This window comes from Cnephaeus nilssonii (genome assembly GCF_951640355.1).
Source record: "Cnephaeus nilssonii genome assembly, chromosome: 12".
NCBI classification, from domain to species: Eukaryota; Metazoa; Chordata; class Mammalia; order Chiroptera; family Vespertilionidae; genus Cnephaeus; species Cnephaeus nilssonii.
The window spans coordinates 8764364-8790163 of record NC_137083.1 but is presented as its reverse complement, the minus strand read 5'-3'; the positions used below and the strand labels follow the sequence as shown (position 1 = coordinate 8790163).

The 25800-nt window shown below is 45.9% G+C and overlaps 1 protein-coding gene across 3 annotated transcripts in view; it reads right to left on the bottom strand.

Moving 5' to 3' along the window:
* The window catches only part of SCRN1 (secernin 1), a 43804-nt gene that overhangs the window by 6000 nt on the left and 12004 nt on the right, over positions 1-25800 (bottom strand). For 2 of the 3 annotated variants that reach the window (XM_079786073.1, XM_079786072.1), the window contains exons 2-6: positions 23241-23400; positions 11044-11225; positions 7932-8134; positions 4867-5061; positions 2566-2731 (exon numbers count right to left, since the gene is read on the bottom strand). In XM_079786073.1, coding sequence (XP_079642199.1) covers positions 2566-2731; positions 4867-5061; positions 7932-8134; positions 11044-11225; positions 23241-23399 — 905 coding nt within the window. In that variant the 5' untranslated portion in view covers position 23400. The remainder of the gene's footprint in view (positions 1-2565; positions 2732-4866; positions 5062-7931; positions 8135-11043; positions 11226-23240; positions 23401-25800) is intronic. The other variant, XM_079786074.1, reaches the window with a different exon arrangement.

Below are 25800 nucleotides of genomic sequence, written 5' to 3'. Positions count from 1 at the left end.
GAAGGAAGGCTCTCTGTTTTTTTAAGTCCTACCTTATTGGAAAGATTTGGGAATAATTCTGACAGATCTGGGGAGGGGACAGATTCAGGTGGATGACACACAGAGAACCCCAGAGGGGACACAGCGAAGGGAAAGCGACGTCTGGCTGTGAGAGGGCGAGGAGCTCTGGGCACAGGAGGCGGCCAGGCAAACACGCTATGATTCAGCTCTTTTGGCCCAGTGGGTGTATTTTAGGGAAATCGCTCTGTGTGTGTGTGTGTGTGCATGTGTGTGCGCGTGTGTGTGCGTGCACGTGTGTGTGTATGTGTACATGTATATGTGCGTGCATATCTGGACATCTTCGCCTTATCTGTCTTTTTTTTCTCCTAAATTTTGTGATGAATGCAATAAGCCAGTGTAAAAAAAAAAATGTGTTCCTCTCATTTAGAAGGAAAACAATATTATCATTTTTTATAATGAATGGTACCCCTGCTCATTCATTCATTCACTCACTCCTCCCTTCCTTCACTCATTCAGTAACTACATGCTGACGGCTGACTGAGTACCAAATACTGTTCTAGGAACTAGGGTTACAGCAATGAACAAGGCAGGGCAAGCTTCTGTCCCATTTCACAGACGAGGTGACTGAGGCTCATAGAAGATAAAGGAGGGAAGGAGGAGAGAAAAGAGCACGTGAGATCGAGGTGTTTTGAGAAGAGGATCTATAATTAATACCGTGTGCAGAGGGCGGGGAAGTCACAGCCAGCTCGTGTCCTGCGGTTTCTGACACTCCCTGGGAGGGATGCGTCCCACAGTCCTGCTCTTTGATCAGGATCTTTTGCAAGTGCGCCGTCCTGAAACTGCTCCCCACACCTCTCTGCTGCCCTCAGCATTGACAGAAGCAGCTCCAATGCCCCTCATGTTAGTCCCTCCAAGCCCAAGGGGAGGTAATTGTGCTTCCTGCTGACAAAATACAGAGCGCTGAGCCTGCCCAATTACAGCGAAACGTGGAAGTGTTGACGAGGAAAGGAAGCTCTGACCGTCCTGCGGTCGCCGTGGAAACAGCTCATTTAACTGTGGGAGACAAAAACGAATGCCTTCGGAAGGCTCTTAATCTTCTTTAAGGCCTTCTTAATTAACGGGACTCATGAATAATTTGCTTTTAAAGTTACTTGAGATTTTCCATTTTAAATAACCTGAAGGTTATCTCCCAGCCTGTTTCTCTAACTGTATTAGGCCCAGCACTTCAGCCGAGGAATCAGACTCCCTTTATGTTACTGTCCGGGCATCACACGGCCTGGCTTCTGGCCACTGTCAGAGCAGGCGTCTGACACAGGGGGCGGGGGGGGGGGTGGGGGGGGGGACACAGTCATTCTTCAGTTCTTCGAAGGCTCCTGTTCCCTAAAGAACAATGTCCAATACCTCGGCAGAGCATCCAGATCTCCCAAAGCCCACGTGTACCCTCGTGGGCAGCAGCGAGCGCTCACCAGGGGCTGTTGAGTCACCAGCATTGGGAGACAAGCTTTCATGCCTCTGTGCTTTTGCACATGCTGTTCCCTCTACTCAGACTGTCATTCCTGCTTTTTGTCCCTAACGAACTCCTATTCTTCCGACAATGCCCAGCGCTCAAGAGGCCCTTCCTCTGTGAAGTGTTCCTCTTTGTCATCTCTTTGTGCCATCTCTTCCCTTGTACACAGTCTCTGGTTCCCAAAAAGCACACTGTGTGGTACACAGTAGGTGCTTAATAAGTGCTTGTTGAATGAATAAATGAGTGAATGAAAAACTAAGAATACTTTAAACCGAATTTAATAGTCCGGTCCCGCTAGAAGTCTCTGTTGATATTGGCTGTAATTTAAAACATGAGGCCCACACCTGAAACTAATGCAAAATAATACTGCATATAAACTGCAACTGAAAAATAAAACCTCAAAAATGAGGCCCAACAAGCACATAAAAGTAGGGACTAGTGTTATCCCCGTTGTACAATACAGAAACAGAAGCTTAGAGATGCTACATGACGTATCCAGCTCCTGACTGACTGAGGTGGAATTCAAAATCCTGGCCGTTTATTCTCAAGGCTGATGCTCTTACCCGCTGTGCAACTCCACCCCTTCGCTGAAGTTCCTGGGCAGAAAGCAACCCCTAAAATCCAGTGTCTAAAAGTACTGGCCATGCATGTGAAGTCGCTTCCATCAGCCTCGCCTCTGGGCCATTTTGTCCTCTAACTGCGAGGAACTGGTGGTTGTGACAAGTCTTGGGCATTCCTGCAATCTCTCTGTCTCACTGTGTCTTGTTTAGCTTTGCATGCCCCACATACAGCACCATGCCTGGCCCATGATACATAATCAATATGTATTTGCTGAATTTAAAACCATCGGATGCCATGATTGTGATGAATGCTATGTGACTAATGCCGGGAACACCCCCGAATCGAAGCTCTTTATGCTGCCCCGGCCACGTTGAGAACGACTAAATCCTGTGGCTCAGCCACGCAAAAGGCGGGGCGGGAACTTGGTGTGCGCTTGTTGGACGAGCTTTCTAGGGTGGCATGTGCTTTCTGCTTACACGACTGTGTCTCAGACAAACCTGGAGGGATCTGGGGTCCCGGTGAAGTAGTGGATGCACGGTGAACCTCTGCTCTGGGGCAGGACAGACACCACGCTGGCTGTGGTCAGGAAGGACTCGGAGTCTATGCAGACGCCGCTGGCTTTGTCCCGTAAGATGTCAATCATAGTCTGCACAGTGATGCTTTCTGTAGAGACAGAGGTGGGGAGACGTCACTGCGGCAGGCGGCTAACCAACATCCGTTCACGCCTTTCCCTTTTCTGTAATAGAACTCCTGGCATTGTAGCTGGGAACACAACTGCCTAACTACAGACCGTATTTCCCAGCTTCCCTTGTGGCTAGGTGTGGCCAGGGGATAAATCCTGACCAATGGGAGACAAGTGGGAATGATATGCTCAACTTCCTTGTCACATCTGTAAAAAGAAATGCTTGCCCTTCATTTTCCTTTCCCCACTTCCTGCTGGCTGGGAGATGCCAGTGAGTGGATCCCAAACGGAAGTCCTATGTTGAGGCAGAGAAAACCCACCAGCCCTGGACTGTCCATGGACATCTGGACTACACCATGGGAGAGAAATATACTTCCATTTTCTTTAAGCACATTTATGTCAGAGTCTCTTTGGTACAGCACTTAGAAATACCTCAACCAGCACAGTAACACAGGAAATGATACCCATAAGAAGGTATATGCAATCTACGTACAGTCCACCGAGCAAGCTCTCTCATGCACCCCTACTGGTTGGAATCGGTACTATAGTTGGAGAATGCTCTCTGCAGTGGAAAATATGCACAGAGACGTGTTTAGAATAGTCCGAGTCACTACGGTGGGGCTCTGACTGTAGATAAATAAACAAATCCTTGAATCCATTTCTGCTTTTTCTCCCTCTGGTTATAATTCATTAAAACACTATCTTTTCAGATGGAATCAAAGCATCTCTTAGGGAGAAGACACCTTAAAGTTCACTAGCATCAACCACATCGTCCTTGTATGTCTCTATTTACAACATATCACTCCCAAAAATATTCACAGTAAGTCCTCGATTTCTTCCACTACTCAGTATTCAGATCTCCTCACTGTCTCATACATGAGTTTACTGACTTGAATCAGGATCCAATAAGTTGATAATGACTCTTAAATCTCTTCATCTCTGCCTCGCATTTTTCTCCCTTACATTTTATTTGTTGGACCACGTCTCCTATAGGATCCCAGCCTGAACTTTGCAGAACATATACCCCTGGTGTTATTTAATATGTTTGCCCATTTTTTGTATTTACCAGAAACTAGTAGCTAGATTTAGAGGTTCATCAGATTTAGGTTTGATGTTTTGGCAGAACAACTTCATACATGGCATTGTATGTGTCCATCAAGCTAGTTTTTTTTATTAAGATGTTGAGGGTTTTTGTTTTTGTTTTTAAGAGTTCCCCATTTTAAAATACGTTCATACCTTTTTGCTCAGAATATATTCATTAAGTTCTACAACAAAAGTCTTTAAATGTTCTTCTAGGTTTAAGGGTCAGCAAACTTTTTCTTAAAGAACCAGATAAATATTTTAGGCTTATGGGCCATATAATCTCCGTTGTAACCTACCTGTTGCAACTGCTCACAGAGTAGCCATAAATAAACGGGTATGGCTGAGTGCCAATAAAATTTTAGTTACAAAATAGGTGGCTGATGACAAGGCATAGTATGCTGACCCTGATTCTAAATGATCAAAGGTTTGACTTAACACGTATCACTGGCAAATATAAAATGTGGCCACTGAGGTTTATTTGGAAGAGCTTCCACTCAGACACAAAGTAACAAGCTATCCAGTCATCATATTTACCTAAATATTGGTTCTGACTAAGTCAATAATTAGGTGGAAGACAGAGGGCTCAGGAAGAAAGTTCAATTCCACAGTTAACTTCATAAATGTTCATAGAACAAAGGACTGTAACAGGCATCACAAGAGGGTCCTAAGATGAGTAAAAGACAACCCCCTGCCCTCAAGGCCCAGCAGGCTAATAAGAGGAGAAAATTAGGGAGGAGATAAGTCAAATATACAAATGCTGAGGTATAAGAAAGGCTGCAATAAGTATCACAGTGACGTTAGTGTTTAAACAGCAGCAGGAAAATTCTGTGGATGAGAAATCATCCTATAAGAATAAATGCAAGTTGTCATCCTGTCTGATCATCAGGACCTTTAGTACAAGTTGGTTTCTCCATACAAGGTCTATTCTCTACTCCTCCTCTTTGCTCACCCTCCTAAGTTCAGACAAGTTCTCCAAAATAGCTGTAAGACAAAAGGTGTCTGAGGGAGAAAGATAAGGGATGTAATAACTCACCTTCTTGCTTTTCTAAGCTGTCTTTGCCTGCACAGCAGTGTAGATGGTCATCAGCTGGAGAAAAAACTTCAGAGAAATTGAACTCGTCCTCTCCTGTCCACCAGCCTTGACTCTGAGCATAACTCCTGAGCTCAGGATGCTCTGCATCAATCTTGGTGGTGAGTGAGAGCTGATTGCAGATGCACCTGACGCCCTCTGCAGAGAGTGCAAGGCCCAATTAGTTGGAAATACACTTACAAAGACTTAATCAAGGAATGGAAATTTACAGGGAACCTCTCCCCTGCAACCTGACTTTAACTACAGGGATGGTATAAATTCCGTTTTTGAAGAGAGAAACAGACAGTCCTTGGTCCTCTTCTGAGAAGATCTCCCAGAAGGTTTGACCAATCCTCACCGGCATTACCACATTGTAAATGAGCAACAATCACAAGATCTTAAATTTATAATCAGAAGGAAACATGTGAGGCCCCTCCTTCTAGCTATATAAACCCATGCATTTACTACTTACGAGAAAAGTGAAAGGTTTTTTGAAAGAAGCATTGAGCAGCTAACAAGACTTGTGAATGTCGCAACCATGGAGAATCTTCCTCCCCAATTTAGTCTTGCTCTACCTGAAGAACACTTTCCACCACCACCTTCCACCCATATATGTGTGTAGTTTTTTTAAAAAATACAAATATGATCCTTCTTCATTCAATTACTTTTTTGGGTCCCAACATTTAGAAAAACAGGGTGGCACTGATAATGAATAGTGTTAAGCTAACAGAATGTACCTGGAAATAGCATGTACCTACCTGTGTCACATGTACATGTGAGAAAAATCTATGGGAATTTTTTCTCATAAAAATATAAGTATAGCTAGATACATCTGGAATCAGAGCTGCCTGCTTTCTGAGGGTGCCACTGTGAAGAATGTGGGTTAGGGCACCCGTTCTCCTATGTGCTGGAAGGCTGGCTATGGCTTCTTCAAAGCCTGGGCTACAAATACACCGAGGATAACCTGACCTTCAAGCTTCAACATGATGTCCAGATCACGAGGAAGCTATTACTTATAGGTCAAAACAGTCATTCATGGTGGCTGCTTCCAGGAAACACGTTTCTCATCTAAATTCTTGGAGAATGAAGTAGAGGAAGACAGCCCGGACTGCAAGCTGCATGGAAGCCATTACTGCCTGAAAACCAGCTGCTGGCAGCAGGGTCAGGGCTGGGCTGAGTTCCTTCAGCATCTTCTGCTTCATCAATGTGAGCATCTTCGCTTCACCTCCAAAGTGAGCATGCCTGGTCGATGTCCTTTGCCGTTCATCTTTTTAGAGGTCACCATAAGTGTAAAGTTTTTTTTTTTTTAATGAAAATAAATAATAGCTTTGGCCTACGTAAGTGATTTTGACATTATTCACACTAAGATATTTTTAAGTCTTGTGAATAACTCCACATGTTATTTTCCTAGAAAACTGATTATAATAGACATTTGCTTTTAGGAATTTTCGTATTCTAGGGCCAGAGTTCATTAACTCCAACTTCGGTCACACGACTGATGAGATCAGAGGACAGGAAATCAATGAATCCAAGGAATGGCTGGGGGTTTTCCCCTTTAAATATTTATTGAGAGAGAACATGCATTTTGATGAGATGAGTTTTTAAGTTGTACTTTGAAGTGAGACTAAGCTTTTGAATGCAATTATAGATCAAAAAGTTTTACTAGTACATTCTACTTAAAAGCAATATGATTGTTTTTCAGCATGGACCAACAGCCTTCTTGATGGAACTATTCAATGGTAAGACTTCATTTTAGAAGAGATTTTTTTTAAGGGAGTCTTAAGTTCCTGCATCGCAGGAGGCTTGGAGAGCTGGCGGGCCAGAAGCTACATGAGTTTTGTAACTGCTGTGGAAGTAGGGCAGGCAGGCACACCTGGGTGTGTGTGGGGTGTACATGGGTGGAGAAACGCTCTGAGATTGCCTCAGGGTGCAATCCCTTGTGAGAATGAGAAGAAATCACCTCCTCCTCCAGGCAGACACAGCCTTCACACAGCTTCATCAAGAAACCACAGCTTAGCTCTCACTGCCTCCTCACTGCCTCAACGACTGCAGTAGATCTTCTGCTTCTAACGCAGCTTAGGTTTGGTTCCAGTCACCCTTCAGGCAGAGATGGCAAACAGATTTTGTCCCTGACATCATTTCTGAGGAGCTGGAAGAGACTTCCTGGTAAATTCAGTTGAGAAAAATACATAGACCAAGTATCGGTTCAACAAGAGAAGAGTTCTGTAGCCATGTCTTCCACTGGCACGGGAGCGGAGAAATGCTGTGAGCGTGATTTGTATTTGTGTTCCAGGCCTCGGGAATATAAGCGGGGCTTCACTGGCCAATCCTTTCTTAGAACTCTTCAGTCCTCTGGAAGCCCTGTAACCCACTATGAGATTCCATCCTGTGCAGAATTTGAGGGTGCTGAGGCAATGATACAAGACAGCCATTCCCTCCCCTCACCCCCCAACACACACACAATATTTCCTTCCTCCGAACTATCTAAGAACAAGATGCTGCAGGAAGCAATAATAATTCATTGGGCAGTAAGACCTTCTGGGTGGATTTCCTAGCCTCTGCTCTTCTAGAAACATTGTCTCCCAGCGACATGGCTTGTTGGCCCAGAGGAACTCAACGGTTCGCAGACAAATCCAAATTCCTCTGTTAGAGGAACATTCCAAGCACGAAGATCTATAGGCAACTCCCTGTTGTAGTAATTCATTGACCTATTGTGAATGGAATGGGGGGAAAAAAATCACTATTCCCTTGGCCAATTCATCGAGAAGCAATTTGGATCATGAAACCACTGGTAGTCTGAGTGGGGTCCTGCCCAGAAAGCAAACAGAACATAGGACATGTTAGGAGGATGCTTCCCAAGTGGTGACCTCCCTTCCCTCCGGGTTCAGAAGACTCCAGCTTCCTCTCTAGAAGATTCACGGCAGCACAGAGAGGGTCTACAGCAGCAGCATGAGTCCCGTGAGAGCGCAGGCAACATCCATCCCAGCCTTTTCTGCCCAGGAAGCTCTTCGCTATCCACACCCACTCACCTGTGACTTTCTCAGCAGCCCAGTACTTCCCTACGGTCTCGAGCACCCAGGCCTCCTCACGATCCACAATCAGATAAGCACTCTGGAAGCTGTGGCAGGAGCCTGCATCTTCGTAATAATTCCCACCTTGCCCGTGTTCTTCCAACAAGGCGACGATGACATCTAGGGCTTCCTTGGCTGTTGACCCTCTTTCTAAACCGAGCCTGAAGTAAGGAAACCAGAGCTACAGCTCAGACATTTCGTACCGTGTGATCATTACCATAGCAACCAAAGACTGGGATGAGGCTGAGCTATGAAGTGTGCCAACATGTGTAAATATGTTAAGTACGCAGGCCAACATGCAGGCAAATGAACAGTGCTCTCACACAGTTTGGTTCAAAATCATCGGGGCGTTTTCTGTCTTCGGGCATCCCCCACCCACACAGACAGAAGAGCCAGGACCCCAGTGGCTCAGCCACCTCCCCTTCTCTTTTCTAGCTCTGTCTCCCAGGGAGCTGGCAGGCTCTGCTCTAGCTCTTAGCAGACCCCTTCTGCTGGGTAATTCTCCCTCTTGCCTCTACTCTCCTGCCTCTGGGCAAAAGGAAATCTCTGCCCCGTCCAGCCTTGTTCTCTGTTATTCTACATCAGGTAGTTTGGTTAGTAATAAAAGTGTTTCATAGCCAGCCATTGTCTTCGGTGCATATAACTGACTCAAGAGACCTCAGTAGGGGAGGGCTGCTGGTTAGGACGCAATCAATCCTTTTCTACATATTACACCTCCTGCCTATCAGCATATCTCTGCCGGGGCGGCTTATAGCTTCGGTTATCAAAAAGCACATATTTCTCTTGAAGTGAAACAGCAATCTCCTCCCAGCCCTTCCAATTCATAGACCCCTGAGAGAGGGCACAGATCTTGTCCTCCATGTGACCTTGGGAAAGTTACATAATCTATTTGAACTTCAGTTTTATGTCACCTATAAAATAAGAATCTATATCATTGGGTTGCTAGGAGGATGGGTTTTATGATATAACGAACATGAAAATCTATAGCACAAGTGCCCAGGACCAAGTAAGTGACCAGTAAGTTGTGAACAACCATGGCCGAAAAACAGTTGACTGAGAAATAAAGAGACCCATGTTCAGTTCTGGTTCTGCTACCCACGGCAGTATGACCTTAAGTAACGGAGCCTTTCCGAACCTGATTTTCTCATCTGTAAAGTGAAAACAGTACGACTTCCCTCTCTGGCTGATTGGAAAGAGGAAGCCACATGCTAAGTACTCAGTAAATGTCCATTTATTCATCTCTTCATTCAAATCACAACTCTGGTGGCCGGGACAGGGTCTTAGAGCGACCACAAGGGAGCACAGGCCAGTTCTTGGTGAAGGTTCAGCGTGAGATGCAATCATTATTGAAATTCACCCAGCTCGATTCTTCCTGAAGGGACATGTATTTCATTGGGCGGCCAGAGAGAAGAAAGGGTGATAGGCTACGGATTTATTCTTGTAACAGGCTTGTTTTCATAGTCGGAAAATTATATATCAATTCACTCGGCATTTCTCCATTTAAGCTTATTTAGGAAGACTTGGTGCCAAGGCAATGATTTGTGAAGCTGCACCCTAAGGCCCTGAGAGAATGAACCCATTAGAAGATTGCAGTGGGTCGGCTTTCCGTTAAAGTGGTGACCTTTGCCAGTGCTGTTAAGTCCCACACCACAAATACTACGATAACTCAAATGCCAGGCGATCAATGACGCACACGGGGGTGGGGAGGGGGGGGCAGACTTTTCATCGTTAACTCTCCATGTGCAGGATTTCTATGAAGGGTGGTGGGTAAAAATATTGGGATGGCTGTCAAACATAACCTCAGAACTTGTTACTCCATAATTTCACTGTTAAGAGAAAACGGATGGTAAACATGAGGCTGTTTCCTCTTCTCCAGCTCGGGGACCCTGCTCCTCCGAGTTTGTCAGAACCAGGAAGAGTGCTGACAGGCGAGGCAGGCACAAAGGCCACATGCTACCCAAAGGGTGTCGCTAGCAGGCCCATCCGTCGTTTGGCAGAAGCTGTGGGCCACAGAGGTCTCTGTGTAAATGTGCAATTTCTCCCTACAGAACCTACAGAACGTGAAAATCGGTACTCCTTTTTACAGGATGTTAGCTTTGAGGGGTTCGTTAGAAGTCATCCAATCTAAGGCCTCACATTGGACAAATGAGGAAACCATAGCCCAGAGAGGGGCTGTAACTTGGTGTATCGACACCAGAAACCCTGGACCCTGGCTCCGACCTAACCTTCCTTCAACTGTGTCCGAGGCTCTGCTGCGTTTTACTAGCTCAGAAGAAAGAAAGCCCTCTCAGCACGTTGTTTCATTCCAGCCCACCCCCTACTTTAGTCATTCATCCCTAACTCCGTCATTGTTCGCCCACTGTGCTCCAGGCACATGGGTCCTGGTGCTTGTGACGCAGTAGTGACCAAGCAGACAAGGACGCCTGTCCTGTGGGTCCCTTCTGTCACGTGGTGGCTGGAAGAGCAGGAAAAGGAAGGAAAGATGACTGAAGTGTAGAGGAGGAAGGAGGGAAGTGAGCTCTGACCTTTTCTCCTTGGATCTTGTCTATTTTATATGTTCCCTTGTTCTTTTACATATTTTAAATATACTTCAAATACCATAAATTCACCCATTTAAAATATATAGTTTAGTGGTATTTACCAGTCGTGATATTCACAAAGTTGTGCATCCATCTCCACAATCTAACTTTAGAACATTTTCAACACCCCAAAAAGAAGCCCGTATCATTAGGAATCACTCCCACTCCCTGAGCAATGACTAATCTCCTCTCTGTTTCCATGAATCTGCCTATTCTGGCTATTTCACAGAAATGCAGTCATACAATACGTGACCTCTTGTGTCTGGCTTTTCTCGCTTAGCATCATGTTTTTGAGGTTCATTATGCTGTAGCACATATCAGTACCTGATCATTTTTTATTGCTGAATAATGTTCCACTGTAACTATTCTTTTTCTTTCCATCACCTCAGAGTTTATATCAGATGGCACACGTATTCTTTGGGAAGATTCTGTTACGAAGTATGAGGTTTGGAGGGAGGTAAATCCTGTTCCCACCCCCTCACCACACATACCTGACCAGATCCATCCCCAGCAAGGCTTCCGTCTCGGCGGCCGGTTCCCTGGCATTGACCGCTTCGTTGGCTATGCACACTCCATGGTCATTGGCTCCCATTTCTGCCCCCCAAAGCCAGGCAGGTCTGCTTATCACAATGGCATGGGTCCTGGGAACTTGGTCGACGGAAATGTAAGTACACTGGAACATGAAGACAGGAAAGAAAAGGCCATCACTAGTTTTCACCTTGGCACTTACTAGGTGTGCCGGTTAGTAATAGCGGATTTTGTAATCAAAGAAAACACGATAATTTCAAGAAAAACATCAGAAGTGCTTTATTCAAAGTAATGTCCATCGCTAGCTACACATTTCCCCATCTTTCAGGTAATTTGTGGATACTGTCCCAATAGAACTTTTCTTGTTTTGAGGCAAACTATTCAGAGACCCAATTTTCCACTTCTTTGTATGTTTTGAAGTGCTGCTCAGAAAGTGTGTGTGCCATCGATCGGAACAAATGGTAACCTGAAGGAGCAAGGTCTGGTGAATACAGTGGGTGGGTTACTACTTCCAAGGCAAGATCTTTTAACGTGTCTTTAACTGGTTTTGAAGTGTGTGATGGTGCGTCATCATGAAGTAAAATTACTTTGCCGTGTCTTCTGGCACATTCTTGTCGTTTCATGATCAAAGAGTGGTTCAAATTGATTATTTGTTGTTGGTAGCGATCAGTATTAATGGTTTCACCTGGTTTTAGAAGCTCATAATACACCACACCTTCCTGATCCCACCAAACACAGAGCATTGTCTTCTTTCCGAAGCGATTTGGCCTTGCAGTCGATGTTGATGGTTGACCTGGATCAACCCATGATTTTGTGCATTTGGGATTCTCAAAATAAATCCATTTTTCATCGCCAGTCACAATTCGATGCAAAAAAGACTTTCTTTTGTGCCGTTGAAGCAACATTTTACTAATGACTTTTCGGTTTTCCATTTGTCTTTTGTTCAGTTGATGTGGCACCCATTTTCCTTCCTTTAAAATCTTTCCCATTGCTTGTAAACAATCAGAAATTGTTTGCTGAGCAATGTTTAATCTTTCTGCAAGTTGTTTTTGAGTTTGACACGAATCTTCATCCAATAATGCTTGTAATTGTTGGTCTTCAAACTTAGTCAGTTGACCTGGACGTTCTTTGTCTTTCACATCGAAATCATCACTTTTAAAGTGTTTAAACCAGTGTTCACAAGTATCTTGAGAGATGGAGCATGTTCACCATAAGCTTTCCGAAGTATTCAGGAGCACTTTTCTTCAAAATAAAGTAATGAATTAAAACTTCCCTCAAATGCTCTTTTTTTGGCACGAAATTCGACATTTTTAAGTGTAAAAATATCTATGATGTTAAAACCTTCAGAAAATTTGACATATGAAGTTTTGAAGCTTGTTGTCAATGCAACAAAATAGCATGCATATCACATCGCATATATATCAACATATGTGTAACTCCACCTGTTGAAAAAAAATCCGCATTATTAACCAGTACACCTAGTACACTGACCCACCACATCAGCTACAGACAGCCCAAATGAATAAGTAAAGAAAAGGCCTTGAGAATACTGGACTTCAAAGACACCCCAAGTCTCAGTGCAGCTCACAGGTCTCCATGGTGACTGTTGTCTTGCCAGCCACTTGGTTTTCAGCCTCTTTGTTTCCAGATAGTCCTTCCATGAGGCTCATATCTATGGCGGTCATCTTCTTGAACCAGGGGTCAGCCACTCTGAATATTCCGTGGCTGGTCGTTTCAACAGACACAGATGAGTAGCAGCATTTCAAACAAACAGTTACTTGTTCTTGCTTGCAAAGATCCTTCTCTCTCAGAGATTTCAAATATTGTTAACGGTAGAGAGCCCTATCTGTAAAAGATACTGTACCTGGAAGCCTGACATAGAAAACAGACAAAAGGAAAGAGGCTTCGTCTGAAGAAGGGAGGTCCCTAAGCCTCCTGCAATGACCCCTAGGGTGCCTTGGAACACAGTTGGACAACCTACACGATTGCTCCAATAGTAGGAAAGAGAAAAATGACAATACCTTACATTTCCCTAATGCATTCAACACACACTCCCTTATGCACTGTGCTTCCCTGTCTGTCCCATTGGATCCCCGTGAGGTGGACACATAGGAAACCATCCCAAAGAGGTGGGTTTCTAACTGCTGTTGAACTACAGTGCACACCACGGGAGTTTGTGCGTCTTACCTTCTCCAGGGTGCTTGCTATGTCTTTACCTGGAAAACGAATGAGCCGATCTAGATCAAACTATTTCTTTCAAAGTGTCTTCATCCTCAGAACCCTTCCTTCACACAAAGGCTCACGTGGAAGCATGAAGACAATATAAATGCTCAAAGTGCGTTGAGAGGCAAATGCAAGAACAGGGGTGGGACTGGGATTGGTAACTCTGAGCCTTACCTGCTGGTTCTGCCTCTTCCCTCCCCAATTTGGGCCCCACGGGAGAGCTCGACTGGATAACTAACCCAGGTTATCCAGAGGGGCCTCTACCCGGACGGTCTAGCGGTCTAGCACACACTCTGGGGGATGCAGTGTTGAAATCATGGCTCTAAATTACACAGAGCACTTTAGCTCTCCAGGGAGAATTTTATCAACCACAGCAGCCATTTACATTTTAAATGAGGAAGCTGAAAGCATTGGATCAACTGCAGCCTAAGATCTTCTTTTTTTTTTTTTTGACTCAAGACCCAATTTTATCGGCTGAATGCTGCCCAATCTTCTGCATCGATTTCCCATAATCTCTCAACCACAGGTAACAGCTGAAATGCACACTCGTTGGCCACGTGACATCTGTATCTCCGCCATCCATGGTTAGATATTGCTGTGCCCTGGGATAATGTTATTTCACTTGACAGATATTTGTAAACTGAAAGCTAACGAAATCTGGAGGCTGTCAAGACAACCTGGAGTTTTTCATGGCAAATGGATACTAAAATATACCCTTGAAATGTTTTCTCTTATTCGGTTGCCAGAAGTCATTTACTTTACAAAAAAATGATTCTTTTAGAGCAAATCCTGGCCAACGCAGTAAACCATTAAACTATGGTCCTCTGTGCTTGTCTACATGTAAATGAAGGTTACATCTTAAAATTGCACGCTTTTATGTAAAAAATAGTTCAGGCGTTGACCAACACTTTCCCAAACCCCTGTGCATGCTGAGCTCCCGTGACAATTCCGTTTAGAAACAATAAGGAAGTAGGGAAGGAATCTCAGGCCCTTAAGCACAGATATCAGAATTTTTTACAGGCAGAACAAAAGGGAAAATAGGAAGTGGGTTTACTTATTGGCCCTCAAGTTCATTTTTACACATTCATTTCCATTTCACCAGTTATTTATAGAGCACCAACCACACACAAGGCGCTGTGTGCTGAGTGCTGCTGCAGATCAATCAATGAGCTATTCAATCCCCAGCCTTCTCATTGGGAAAGAAGCAGGCACAACTGCTCATAACGAGGACCCCCAGGCCAGGCTCTGTGAGTGTCACTGAGGCCTGTCTATTAATATGTGCGGCCTCTTGCCCCTGCCTCCTCCTTGAACCTCTGGTCAATGCAATCCTGCTCTGCTTTTTCTTTTTCACACTCCATTCCATTTATCCCCTCCCAAAGCACTATCTAATTGACTTATGTATTGCATGTGCGACTGATGTATGCTACCTCCACCTGTGGAGGTGTCTCTGTTGTTCAGTTCACTGCTATATCCCAAGTCTGGTACAAACTAGGCATTGATAAACCTTTCTTTGAATGGATGAGTGAGCAGGTGAATGGATGAGTGAGCGGGTGAATGAATGAATGAATGAATGAATGAGTAACAAAGGTCAGAGGGAGAATAAGAATTGGAAGGAAAGAGGGAACACAGCCTAGTGGTCAGCAGCTTTATCACGTGGGTGACATTTGCGTTGATTTTGAAAAATGGGCCGGACATCAAGGTATTCCAGAGAGAGGTCAGAGCCTGAGAAGAGGCAGATGGGGGTGTCAAAGGTGTGCTCACCGTGCAGGGAAGGCCCCTACTGTACCACTCAGGACAACCACTGGGATGTCACTGAGTCACAGGACTGCCAGAGCTCAGTACGTGATGCCTGAGCAAAATGTTGATAGTTGAATCAGAAAGACCATATGGTCTTTGTGGGAGTTCAAAATATATGCAGCCAACTTTTCAGGCCAAACTCAGAATGAGGAGGAAGGAAGGAGATCCCTGAGCAGCCAGATGGGCAAGTCAGTCTCTCCTAAGCAGTGGGTGGAAAGCCGACACCCCAGATACCCCTCATATGCTACAGAGCAGGGGCAGGGAGATGGGGTGTGGCCCCACCCAAGCCTCGGTGAGCCTGGAACACCTACCCCTCAGGGCACCTTTGTCAGGAACCTCATGGGCCCTTCCGTGGCTGCAGTTCACACACACACGCTATTGTGTTTGCAACCTGACTGATCACACCCAGGTCTGGGTGGGGATGGGAGGACGGACCCGCTGGGCGCATATAGATGGGTTATGTAAAATCCCACTTCGGGAGCAAACCTCGAAACCAGGAGCATTTGCACAAGATGTAGTCAGCTGAACTTTGTAAAGCCAGCTGCCTAGAACCGTGGTCGGCAAACTGCGGCTCGTGAGCCACATGCGGCTCTTTGGCCCCTTGAGTGTGGCTCTTCCACAAAATACCACGGCCTGGGCGAGTCTATGTTGAAGAAGTGGCGTTAGAAGAAGTTTAAGTTTAAAAAATTTGGCTCTCAAAAGAAATTTCAATCGTTGTACTGTTGATGTTTGGCTCTGTTGACTAATGAGTTTGCCAACCACTGGCCTAGAACATGAACACCGCAGGCAGTCGTTTTTCAAACGGCCTTCATTGCCACCTTATTAACGAGGCAGAGCGTAAGTGGGGTGTGAGGGAGCAGAGGTCTCACCAGGAAAAAAATCCAAAAAAGCACCCGAAATCTTTCCGTGGGCCCAAAACATTTTAGTTCCCCCAGTCAAAATCCCTCGCCAAATGTCTCTCAGCAAAGAAAAAGAAAACATTCACCGCTTATAAGATCAACCTTTACAGGGATGTCGCTGGCATCGGCTTCAGTTACCAAGCTGTGAAAGTGGTGAGTCCGCTCCTAACCAGCCTTAAATGAAGCAGATCTGCGGGCAGGTGTGACTTCTGGGGGCCAGGGCCACACAACAATAGGTGCGTGCCCAGAGAGGAGGGCATGGGGGCAGACTTCCAAATGTCAGAACTGCCTGATCACCGGGTTTTAAAGGTGTTCCCTGAGTTGAGCTTGCCACTCTCTCAGGTGGCTCCTGGGGACACATGCCAGGTCAGAGGATGAAAAGATGAGCCCTGACCAGGCCCCAGAGACAAGGACAGGAGACAGTTCTTCCGCAGAGCAAGTCCTCTAGTATTGTGCGTGGTTGTCTCAAAAATGGAAACGCAAGATCAGCTTCATGCTGTCGCCTGCCCCTTGCACATTCCAGCGCATACTATTTCTGGATCTCACCCGGGAAAGGCGGGCCGGAGACACACACAATGGTCGCTTCACTTGGTGAAACACGGCCTTTGTGCCTCTCCTCCGGCGCTCAGCTGGGGAGCACTGCCCTGGCACCACCAGCGAGAGCCACTGAGATGAGCTGGTGAGTCAGCCAGACTCCTTAGGGCAGGAGAAGAAAAGGCAGGGAAATGGATGCTTCAGAGAAGTATGTTTAGTTTTGGAAAATTTGCAACTCTAAAGCAGCCTTGCTAATTATCACTGAGAGTTTTTGCTTAGTTCGTTGGTGGGGGTTTCCTGTGCGTGTGTGTGTGTGTGTGTGTGTGTGTGTGTGTGTGTGTGTGTGTTGTGTGCTTTTTAATCCCAGTGTCTTGTCTGCTACTTGACTGGTTTTGAAAATATGCCCTTAAGGTTCAGATGAGTCTAAATAAAGACAAATGAAGATGCCAAGCACATCTTGTTTCCCTAAAGCTGTAAGATGATTGAGGATGGGCAGTGCAAAGGCCCGGGGTCAGAGGCAGGCTTGGGAGAGGGGTTAGGATAGAAGGACGACCTGGCTAAGCCACGCTCCCATGGGGCGAGGGAGATGCTTCTGCCTCCACACAAGACCGGGAACTCCTGCCCCTGGGAATGAAGAGAAGAAAACGAAACAGACAGACAGACAGACAGACAGAAGTGGTGCACACGCTACCCAGCGCCACGGAGCTTTGCTCAGCTCTCTTTGATTCCAGAAGGACCTGAGCTTCCTACTGTGAGAGATAGTCTTCAGAATTAAAACTCAGATCACACACACACACACACACACACACACACACACCATAATCCAGGAAATTACTCCTCTGCTTCCTCACCACCTCCACCACCACCACCACCACCCCCAACCCACAGGGAGGACCGGGCTTGAGGAGAGGTTGGGATGTGTCCCATGATGCACGGTGGCACAGCATCCTCAGAGAGGACCGAGGGGCTTCCACAAATAGCTACATATTGATCCATCCTACTCTGCAACCCAAAGAGGAGTTGTTAAAAACTCAGAATCTACAGAGAAAGACTAACGAACATAAAATAAAATGCTCCCATCCGCCAACTGCGCAGCTGAACAGAAGCTGTGTAATTTTAGAAACTGAGGGATTGCGGGCTGGGGAACCCGATCTCTTCCTCTTGAAGTCTCAAGCAAAGTGAACTTGACATAGAGTAGATGATAGGTGAACGGGCAGACAAGTGGACAGACTGAGAGGAGGGTGGGAAGGGAGGACCACCGAGAAAAAGGGGCCAGCTGGGCGGGTGTGTGGGTGAGTGGGTGAGTCATCAGGATGACTTTCTGCACATGATTATTCTCAGAAATCCAGCTTCTGGGACCTCAACCCTCAAGGATAACATTTCTAGGAAAACCACAGACTGTGCATGTTTAAATTGTCATGAAATGGCTGAGGAATAGGAGGGTTTTTGTGGGAAGTTCTCTTCATAGTTGAAAAAGTAATTTCTATGTGCTAGCGACGGCTGCTGTGAAAGTAACATGATCATTACTGTGGCTCACAGGCCCAAACATGGAAAAGAACCCATCACTATGCGCTTGGAACAAGAGTCAGGTGCGACTACAAGGGAATGAGAGGCCTGAGCAGGCGTCTGAACAGCAGACTCGATTCGGGAGCAGGTGCGAAAGGGTGGAGTTTGGGAACGGAGACCTGGGATCACGGAATCCCTCACACTAGTCAGTTCTTTAGAAGGGGGCGGGGGAGAACCAATATCTCGGCACAGTGTTCTCCTTAGAGTCTGCATAGTGCTTTCGCATGTCAGCTCACAGGTGCTTCACAAAAAGCCCTGTCACAGTGGGTGTTATGATCTCCAGCTGGCAAATGAGGAAACTGAGTCTCAAAGACCCAAGATTCAGTAAATGGGAAAGGCGACACTGGAACCCAGGGCCCTGCCTCCTGGGCCAGAACTCATCCCCCAGATGCAGGTGATTGTACTTTTCAGTTGATTTATAATGGCATTAAGCGCTACATGTTCACAAAAGATTGGCAGGCCAGAGGGAGGAAGGGATATCGGTGATGGGGCCTTGAAGGATGCACTGGCGTCTAGCAAGTGGGTGGCAGGAGGGGAAAGGAAGGACATTCCTGGCAAAGGACAGAAAAAGCAAAAACACAGAGAAATACAGGTGTGCTGTTTGTTCAAGAAATGGCGAGCAGCCCAGTGTCATTGGGCTGATGGTGTGTAGGCTGTGAGAGGAAAACTAGGACGATAGAAAAGCAAGCAGGAAATTGTACAGCGCTTGTGGCGTTCAATTACTACAAACGTTACCCCCGGCCCAGCCATCCTGGATGGAAATGTATCCAGGGCTATGTCCGCACGTGTACAGAATGACTTCTGTGCAGAGTTCTTCGTGGCTATCCTTCCTAGACTGGCCAACAGTCCTGGCGTCCACCATAGAGGACTGATTACATAAATGAAGGACTATCTCCTCAATGGACTACCACCAGCTGTAAAAAATTATAATTTCTATGAACAGATATAGAAACTCTTCAGAAAGTGTTATCAAGCCAAAAAAAAGCAAATGGTAGACCTTTTCTAGAAGTTTAAAATTATATATTTAAAAATCAAGTTTCAGAACAGTGTATGTAAAGTTACTTTCATGGAAGAACATAAAAGGCCAAGTATTCATATTTATGGCCAAGAAATTAATAGAAAGTGTTGCATAACAAGGAAATCTGAGTAGATTGGGAGAAAGGAGAGTAAGACTTCTCACTGGAAACCTTTTTTGTATCACTAAACCGTTAAACCGCATCAATATGTTATCTATTCAAAATGTAAAATTACACTTAAAGGTATCTTTACCCAAATGAGTTAAAAATGTATGTTCACACAAAAAGCCTGCACACAAATGTCTCTGGCAACTTCATTCCTAAGTGCCACTCTCTGATGCAACCAGGGTGTCCTTCAGCAGGTGAAGAAAGCTACATCCAGGCGAGGAGTATGCCTCAGCACTGGAGAGAAAGGCATGACCAAGCCTGGGAAAGACACGGAGGAAGCTTATATGCATATGACTAAGTCAGTGGTCGGCAAACTCATTAGTCAACAGAGCCAAATATCAACAGTACAACGATTGAAATTTCTTTTGAGAGCCAAATTTTTTAAACTTAAACTTCTTCTAACGCCACTTCTTCAAAATAGACTTGCCCAGGCCGTGGTATTTTGTGGAAGAGCCACACTCAAGGGGCATGTGGTTCGTGAGCCGCAGTTTGCTGACCACGGGACTAAGTGAAAGGCGACCATTTGAAAAGGCGACACCCTGTGTGATTCCAACTAGATGACATTCTAGGAGAGGCAAAACTACGGGGACAGGGAAAGATCAGTGGCTGCCAAAGGCTGGGGGCGGGAGAGTGACAGGAGATTTTAGGGCAGGGACACTGTTCTGTAAGGTCCCGTAATTAATGGTGGTATGTGTCATTATACATTTGTCCAGAAGGTGTACAACACCGAGAGTGAACCCTAATGTAGACTACGGAAGGTGTCGATCCTGGCTCATCGGTTTTAAGGATGTTCCACACTAAGGCACGGTGTTCATAATGAGGGAAACTGGGGGCGGGGTGGGGGTGGTGAGGGGTTATATATAGGAACTCTCTGCACTTTCTGTTCATTTTTCTGTAAACCTGAAACTGCTCTAAAAATAAGTATTCATTTGGAAGCGAGAAAAGAAAGGAAGAGTGAGCAGGGGGCCACTTGGGAAGAGTTCTGAAGGGCATACAAATCACTCTCTCATCCTACAAACATAACGCAACATTTTTAAACAAGGCAGTGACAGAGCGGTGTTTAGGGGGGCGGTGGGGGTGGTTCTGGTGACCCTGCAGGGATCAGACTCCAGGACAAAGAGATGGGGCACCAATAAGCAGATGACGGAGGGGGTTGGGGTGGGTCTGAGTGAAATGGGGCCGTGGGAGGAGATGGGGACACGGGAGAGGAAGCAGCAGGACTCAGTGACAGCTGTCCCTGTGCATCAGGATGAGTGCGAAAATGAGGGTCATCGTTTTCTAGATTAAACTCTGGCAAACAGTGGAGCTGTTCGAGTACATGGAGCAAATGAGATGGGAAAAATGATTTGCTTTCGGGCATGTGAGGTTGTTTTACCTGCAGAGTCTGGATGTGGAAATATACGGAGGCAGCTCATGACACAGAGAGAGGTCAGGGGTGCCTGAGACACTAATCCTGGGGCGTATCAAACCACACTGATTTATGCAAGGGGACGAAATTCAACCTACAGGGTATTTTAGTAATAACATCCCGTGGGCTAACCAGTGAGATCATCTATTTCTTGACATGATTGTAACCATTAGACTAATATATTAATGTACTTAGCCTATCCCCCAAAAAAGGAAACAAACTTTTCTAAAATTATTTCAGACACATTTATATAGTGGTCCCCCTTCATCTGCTGGCGACACATCTAAGACCCCCAGTGGATGCCTGATAGTACCAAACCCTATAGACACTAATGTTTTCTCCAAGACCAGTGGTCGGCAAACTCATTAGTCAACAGAGCCAAATATCAACAGTACAACGACTGAAATTTCTTTGGAGAGCCAAATTTATTAAACTTAATCTTCTTCTAACGCCACTTCTTCAACATAGACTCTCCCAGGCCATGGTATTTTGTGGAAGAGCCACACTCAAGGGGCCAAAGAGCCGCAGTTTGCCGACCACGGCCCTAAACAAACATACCTATAAGAAAGTTTAACTCATAAGTTAGGCACAGCACGAGATTAACAACAATACTAACGGTAACACAGAACAACTAAAACAACATACTGTACTAAAAGTTATGTGCATGTGGTCTGTCTCTCTCCCAACATACCTTATTGTACTGCACCCCCCTTCTTCCTGTGAGATGGACGTGATGACATGCCTTAAGGTGAGAACTTTCACCTTTCACCTGAAGGAAGCACTTCACGGCCTCCCTTGGGCAGCTCCGAGTTGCCAGCATCACCCCCCGGCGCTTTGGGGCTTTAAGTACAATAAGGGGTCCGTGAACACAAGCACTGCGACCAGGACAGCCCGCATCTGGACGGCTGCTAAGCGTCCGAAAAGACCTTGAACAGAACGTAACACCTCTTCCTTAGGTGTTTTTCTTTTAAAGCACTCAAAATAGGAACCGAGGTGTACTTCCTAACGTGATAAGGCTCTGTGAATCTCAGACCCAGAGCCAGCATCTTACTCAATGGGGAAGGTTTCCAGGCTGCCCCTTAAAGGCCCAGAGACCCACTATGTCCACCCCTGTTAACACTGAATCCAAGCCATACGCCCATCAGACAAGAAAACAATTGGAGGTTTAAGAGCAACCAAACGATCTCTATTTGCAGGGGTTATAACCATATGCCTGGTAAACCCCAAGAGTCGATGGTAAGAGCCGACACAGCCAATAAAAGAATTTTAATAAAATGTAAAATTAACAAGATACAGGAGTCATCATGAAAGTCTGACAACACACTCTGGGAATACGGAGAAGCACGCGCTGTCAAACATTGGTGGTTGGGAATGCAAAATGGTAGACCACCTTCAAGGAAATTTGATTATATTTTATAGCAGTGCATACTTATTTACCCTGTGGCCCAGCCGTCCCATTTCTAGGCACCGATCCCAAAGAAATACCGACAAAACTATTTTATTTAAGCACTCAAAATAGAAATTGATGGATAATTTTTTTTAACATAACAAGAAAATATAAACCAGGGCAGACGAAGCATTATTCACTTCAGCACTGTCTGTAATAGCAACACACGGGAAAACAACCCAAATTTCCAGCCATATGGGATGGATTAAACTCCGATACAGCCATAGAATGGAACCTCACACAGCTCTAAATGAGGAAGAGAGGACATCTCTGTACACCATATGGAGGGACCTCCAGGATCTGGTTTTAGTTGAAGAAAGCAACGTGGAGAAAAGTGTACTGTGCATGGCATGCTCCCATCCACCTGAGAAAGGAGGGAAGGGCCTGCATGGATAGGCACATGTAGTTTATTACATATATGTGTCATTGTTTTAATGAAAGAATAACCAAAACCTTCCCAAACATGGTGGCCGACAGGAGAAAAAGGAAATGAAGTAAATGAGGAAAACAGAAACTAGACTTCTATGAATCTACAGGCATCCATCGTTGTATTGTGCTTCACAGATGTTGCTTTGTTTTGTTTTTGGTTTTTTGTTTTCAATTGCAGTTGACATGCAATATTTTATTAATTTCAGGTGTACCCATAGTGATTAGACATTTATCTAGCTTACAAAATGATCACGCCCCGCCCCCTCCCACCTCCATCAGTCTGGTACTCAACAGATGTTGCATCTTTTACAAATGGAAGGCCAGGCATTTCACCAGCAAAAAGATTACGTCTCACTTTTATCATGATACTCGCTCTATTGTGGTGATCTGGAACCACACCTGCAACATCTCCAAGGTATGCCTGTACCTTGTTCTGTACACTTGACTTTGGAACCATGTAAACATTTTGCCTAATCATAAAATAAGGGCCATAGCAATAAACACGGAATTCTCCCTATGACCCTGTTTTCAAGGCTATAAACAAACCTAATGGAATCTACAGAGCCAACATGACCGTTCAGACTAGAGAGCAGACTTCACGGAGGAAGGCGCACTGGGCACAGCAAGAGAAAGAGAGTGAGGGCTAATGGAGAGGCCGCAGCGCATCACTCACCTCCACCTTGCTCTCGGGTTCGTGATCGGCAGCCGGGAAATACACCACCTCTTGCACTTCATCCCTGGGCCGAGCTGAGTTTTTCCCAAACACCACCAAGCCGTCCTTAGCACGAGGTGGGAAGGCCACCAAACAGCAGCTGGGAGGCGCTGCAGCCATCCTGGGAAGAGAGCAGAAGCCAGAGGTGGATGGGAGCTGGCGAACGAAAGGGGAACACTCCACCCGCGAGTTCATGGAGCCTATTCCACCAGCTCAAAGGGTTTAGTATTGAACTGTGTGCAGCAGGCTGGTTGCGGTGAGATCCCAGCTGGCAAGTGACGGTGGGGCGCCTGGAGTAGAATTACAAAGCCACGGAGACCAGATACCATTTAGTCCTCCGTGGGATTAAACAAGCTCCGATCTGCAACAATCCGCAGTGCCAGCCAAACGTGCATGACGTCTGGAGAGGAAAAGAGGCTCTTGTTCCAGGCAGCAAACGCACGCACATTGCCATCTGTCCTGGCACCGGGAAAAGAAATCAATAGACCTTGTCACAGTGCCCTACGGAAGTGTCTCGGATCTAGAGGTGCATGGCTGCCATGTAATAGATTTGGGGGTGGTGATAGAAATGGGTCTAGATGGAAAGGGACGCCCCCTTTTTATCTAATTCTCCTCCATCTCAATGACAGAACGCCCCAGCACCTCCTGACTCCCCGCCCACCTCTCCCGCTGGCTTTTTCTCTTCTACCTGGTCACGGAGCATCCTCACTGCTCCATCCTTCTCTCCTCCTTTAATGCTCTTTTCTCTCTGGGAAAAGTCCACCACGCTCAGAGCTACCCTGGTCACTTACACACAGTGGCCCACATGTTTCACTGCAGCTCAGTCCGCTCTTTGAGCTCCCATCCCAACGGCCTACGGGATATCCAAACCGACCTCGTCATCTTCCCCAAGCTGGTCCCATGTCCAAGGTTCTCCGTCGCAGTGGCCAGCTCCACACCCAGCCCACAAGAGCACCAAGACCTCAGGAGCTATCTTACCATCTGCTCCTCCGTTACCTACCATATCACCACGCCCTGTAGGTTCCATCTCCTAAATCTCCGTGGACACTCACCACTGCTCTCGATCTCCACGACCACCCCCTGCACCAAGCACCCGCCGTGTCTCTTTCTGGCTCACTGCAGTAGCCTCCTAAGGGATGACCCCAAGAAGCTATTACGTACCCCCACCCCCGCCCCAGATATTGCAGCCAAAGTGATCTTTTTAGCAGGAAGATGTTTTTCATGTCATTCCTACTTAAAATCCTTGATAGGTTTCCCACGGCTCTGAGACTAAAGACCAAAATCTGATCAAGTTCATGCCGCCTCCCCAGCCTCATTTCCAGCCGCTCGCCCCTCCACTCTCTCACCGCTAGCTCACTGGCCTTTTGCCAGCTCCTGCAAACTCCCAGGGCCTTTGCACAGGCTGTGCCTTCTCTCTTGAGCACCCCTTTCCCTGCTCCCTGCACCAAAACCATGTGCCGAGTTAACTACTGCTCCTGCACATACCAGCTCCAATGCCCTGCTCACTCAAGGCACCAGATGATACACACAATCAAATCTAAAATATTTGGGTAACTATTTGATTATCAACAATCAGTACTTAGTCTCTCCTCCGTCCCCCCGCCCCCAAAGTCTAAGCAATAGGAAGGCAGGGACCATGTCTCTTTTGCATGCCACTGTAAACCCAGCTCTACACAATGTCTTCTGCAGGGTAGATTCTCAATAAGTAATGAACAGGTGTCCAATTCTCCTTTCTTAATAGTCCACCAAACGGAACCAGACTCTCTGCAATGCGTTCTCCCCACCACGCCTCTGCCCCTGGCTAGAATGAACGCCCTGCTCTTAGTCTTCATGAAAATCCGTCCAAATCTGATTCAAAATCCCTTTCTTTCAGAAAACGGTCTATAAAGAACTCGGTCATTTTCTCATCATTCATAGCACTAACGCATCCAGTTTGTTCTAGGATAACGTGTATCTGTTGCTTGTACACGTACTGCTTCCTCTTCAAATAAAGCTCCCTGAGGGCAGGACCCATGCCACCCAACTATAGTTACCCTTCCCCCCCACCCCCTGCTATTATCTATTGAGCCAACTGTCATATTTGTGTCATTATTTACCCAACTTAAATGTATTTTATTTTACAAACCCAAAATATAAGTGAGAAATAAAGCACTGTTCTCAGAAGAGCAACTGGGATTCAAAACTCAGCCCCACTACCCACTAGCTGTGTGACCTTGAGCAAGTCACTTTACCTCTCTGGGCCCAGGTTTTCTCTTCTGCAAATGCTGTGCCCCAACCCACAGGTTTATCAGGAGTGTCAAATGAAATGATGCTTGAGAACACATTTTTGCAAACCCTGGAGGCTACATGAGTATACTAGTAAGATATTTTATTTGGTTTTTCGCTGTTTAAACAGAGCCGAATCTCAAAATTTCTGTTGAGCAAGCCAATCAAAACCAACTCACCTCATTCATAACAGGGCAGATATCAAATTGCAGAGTCAGCAACATTCTAGGTTTGGAAACATCGTTGTGAGGGACCA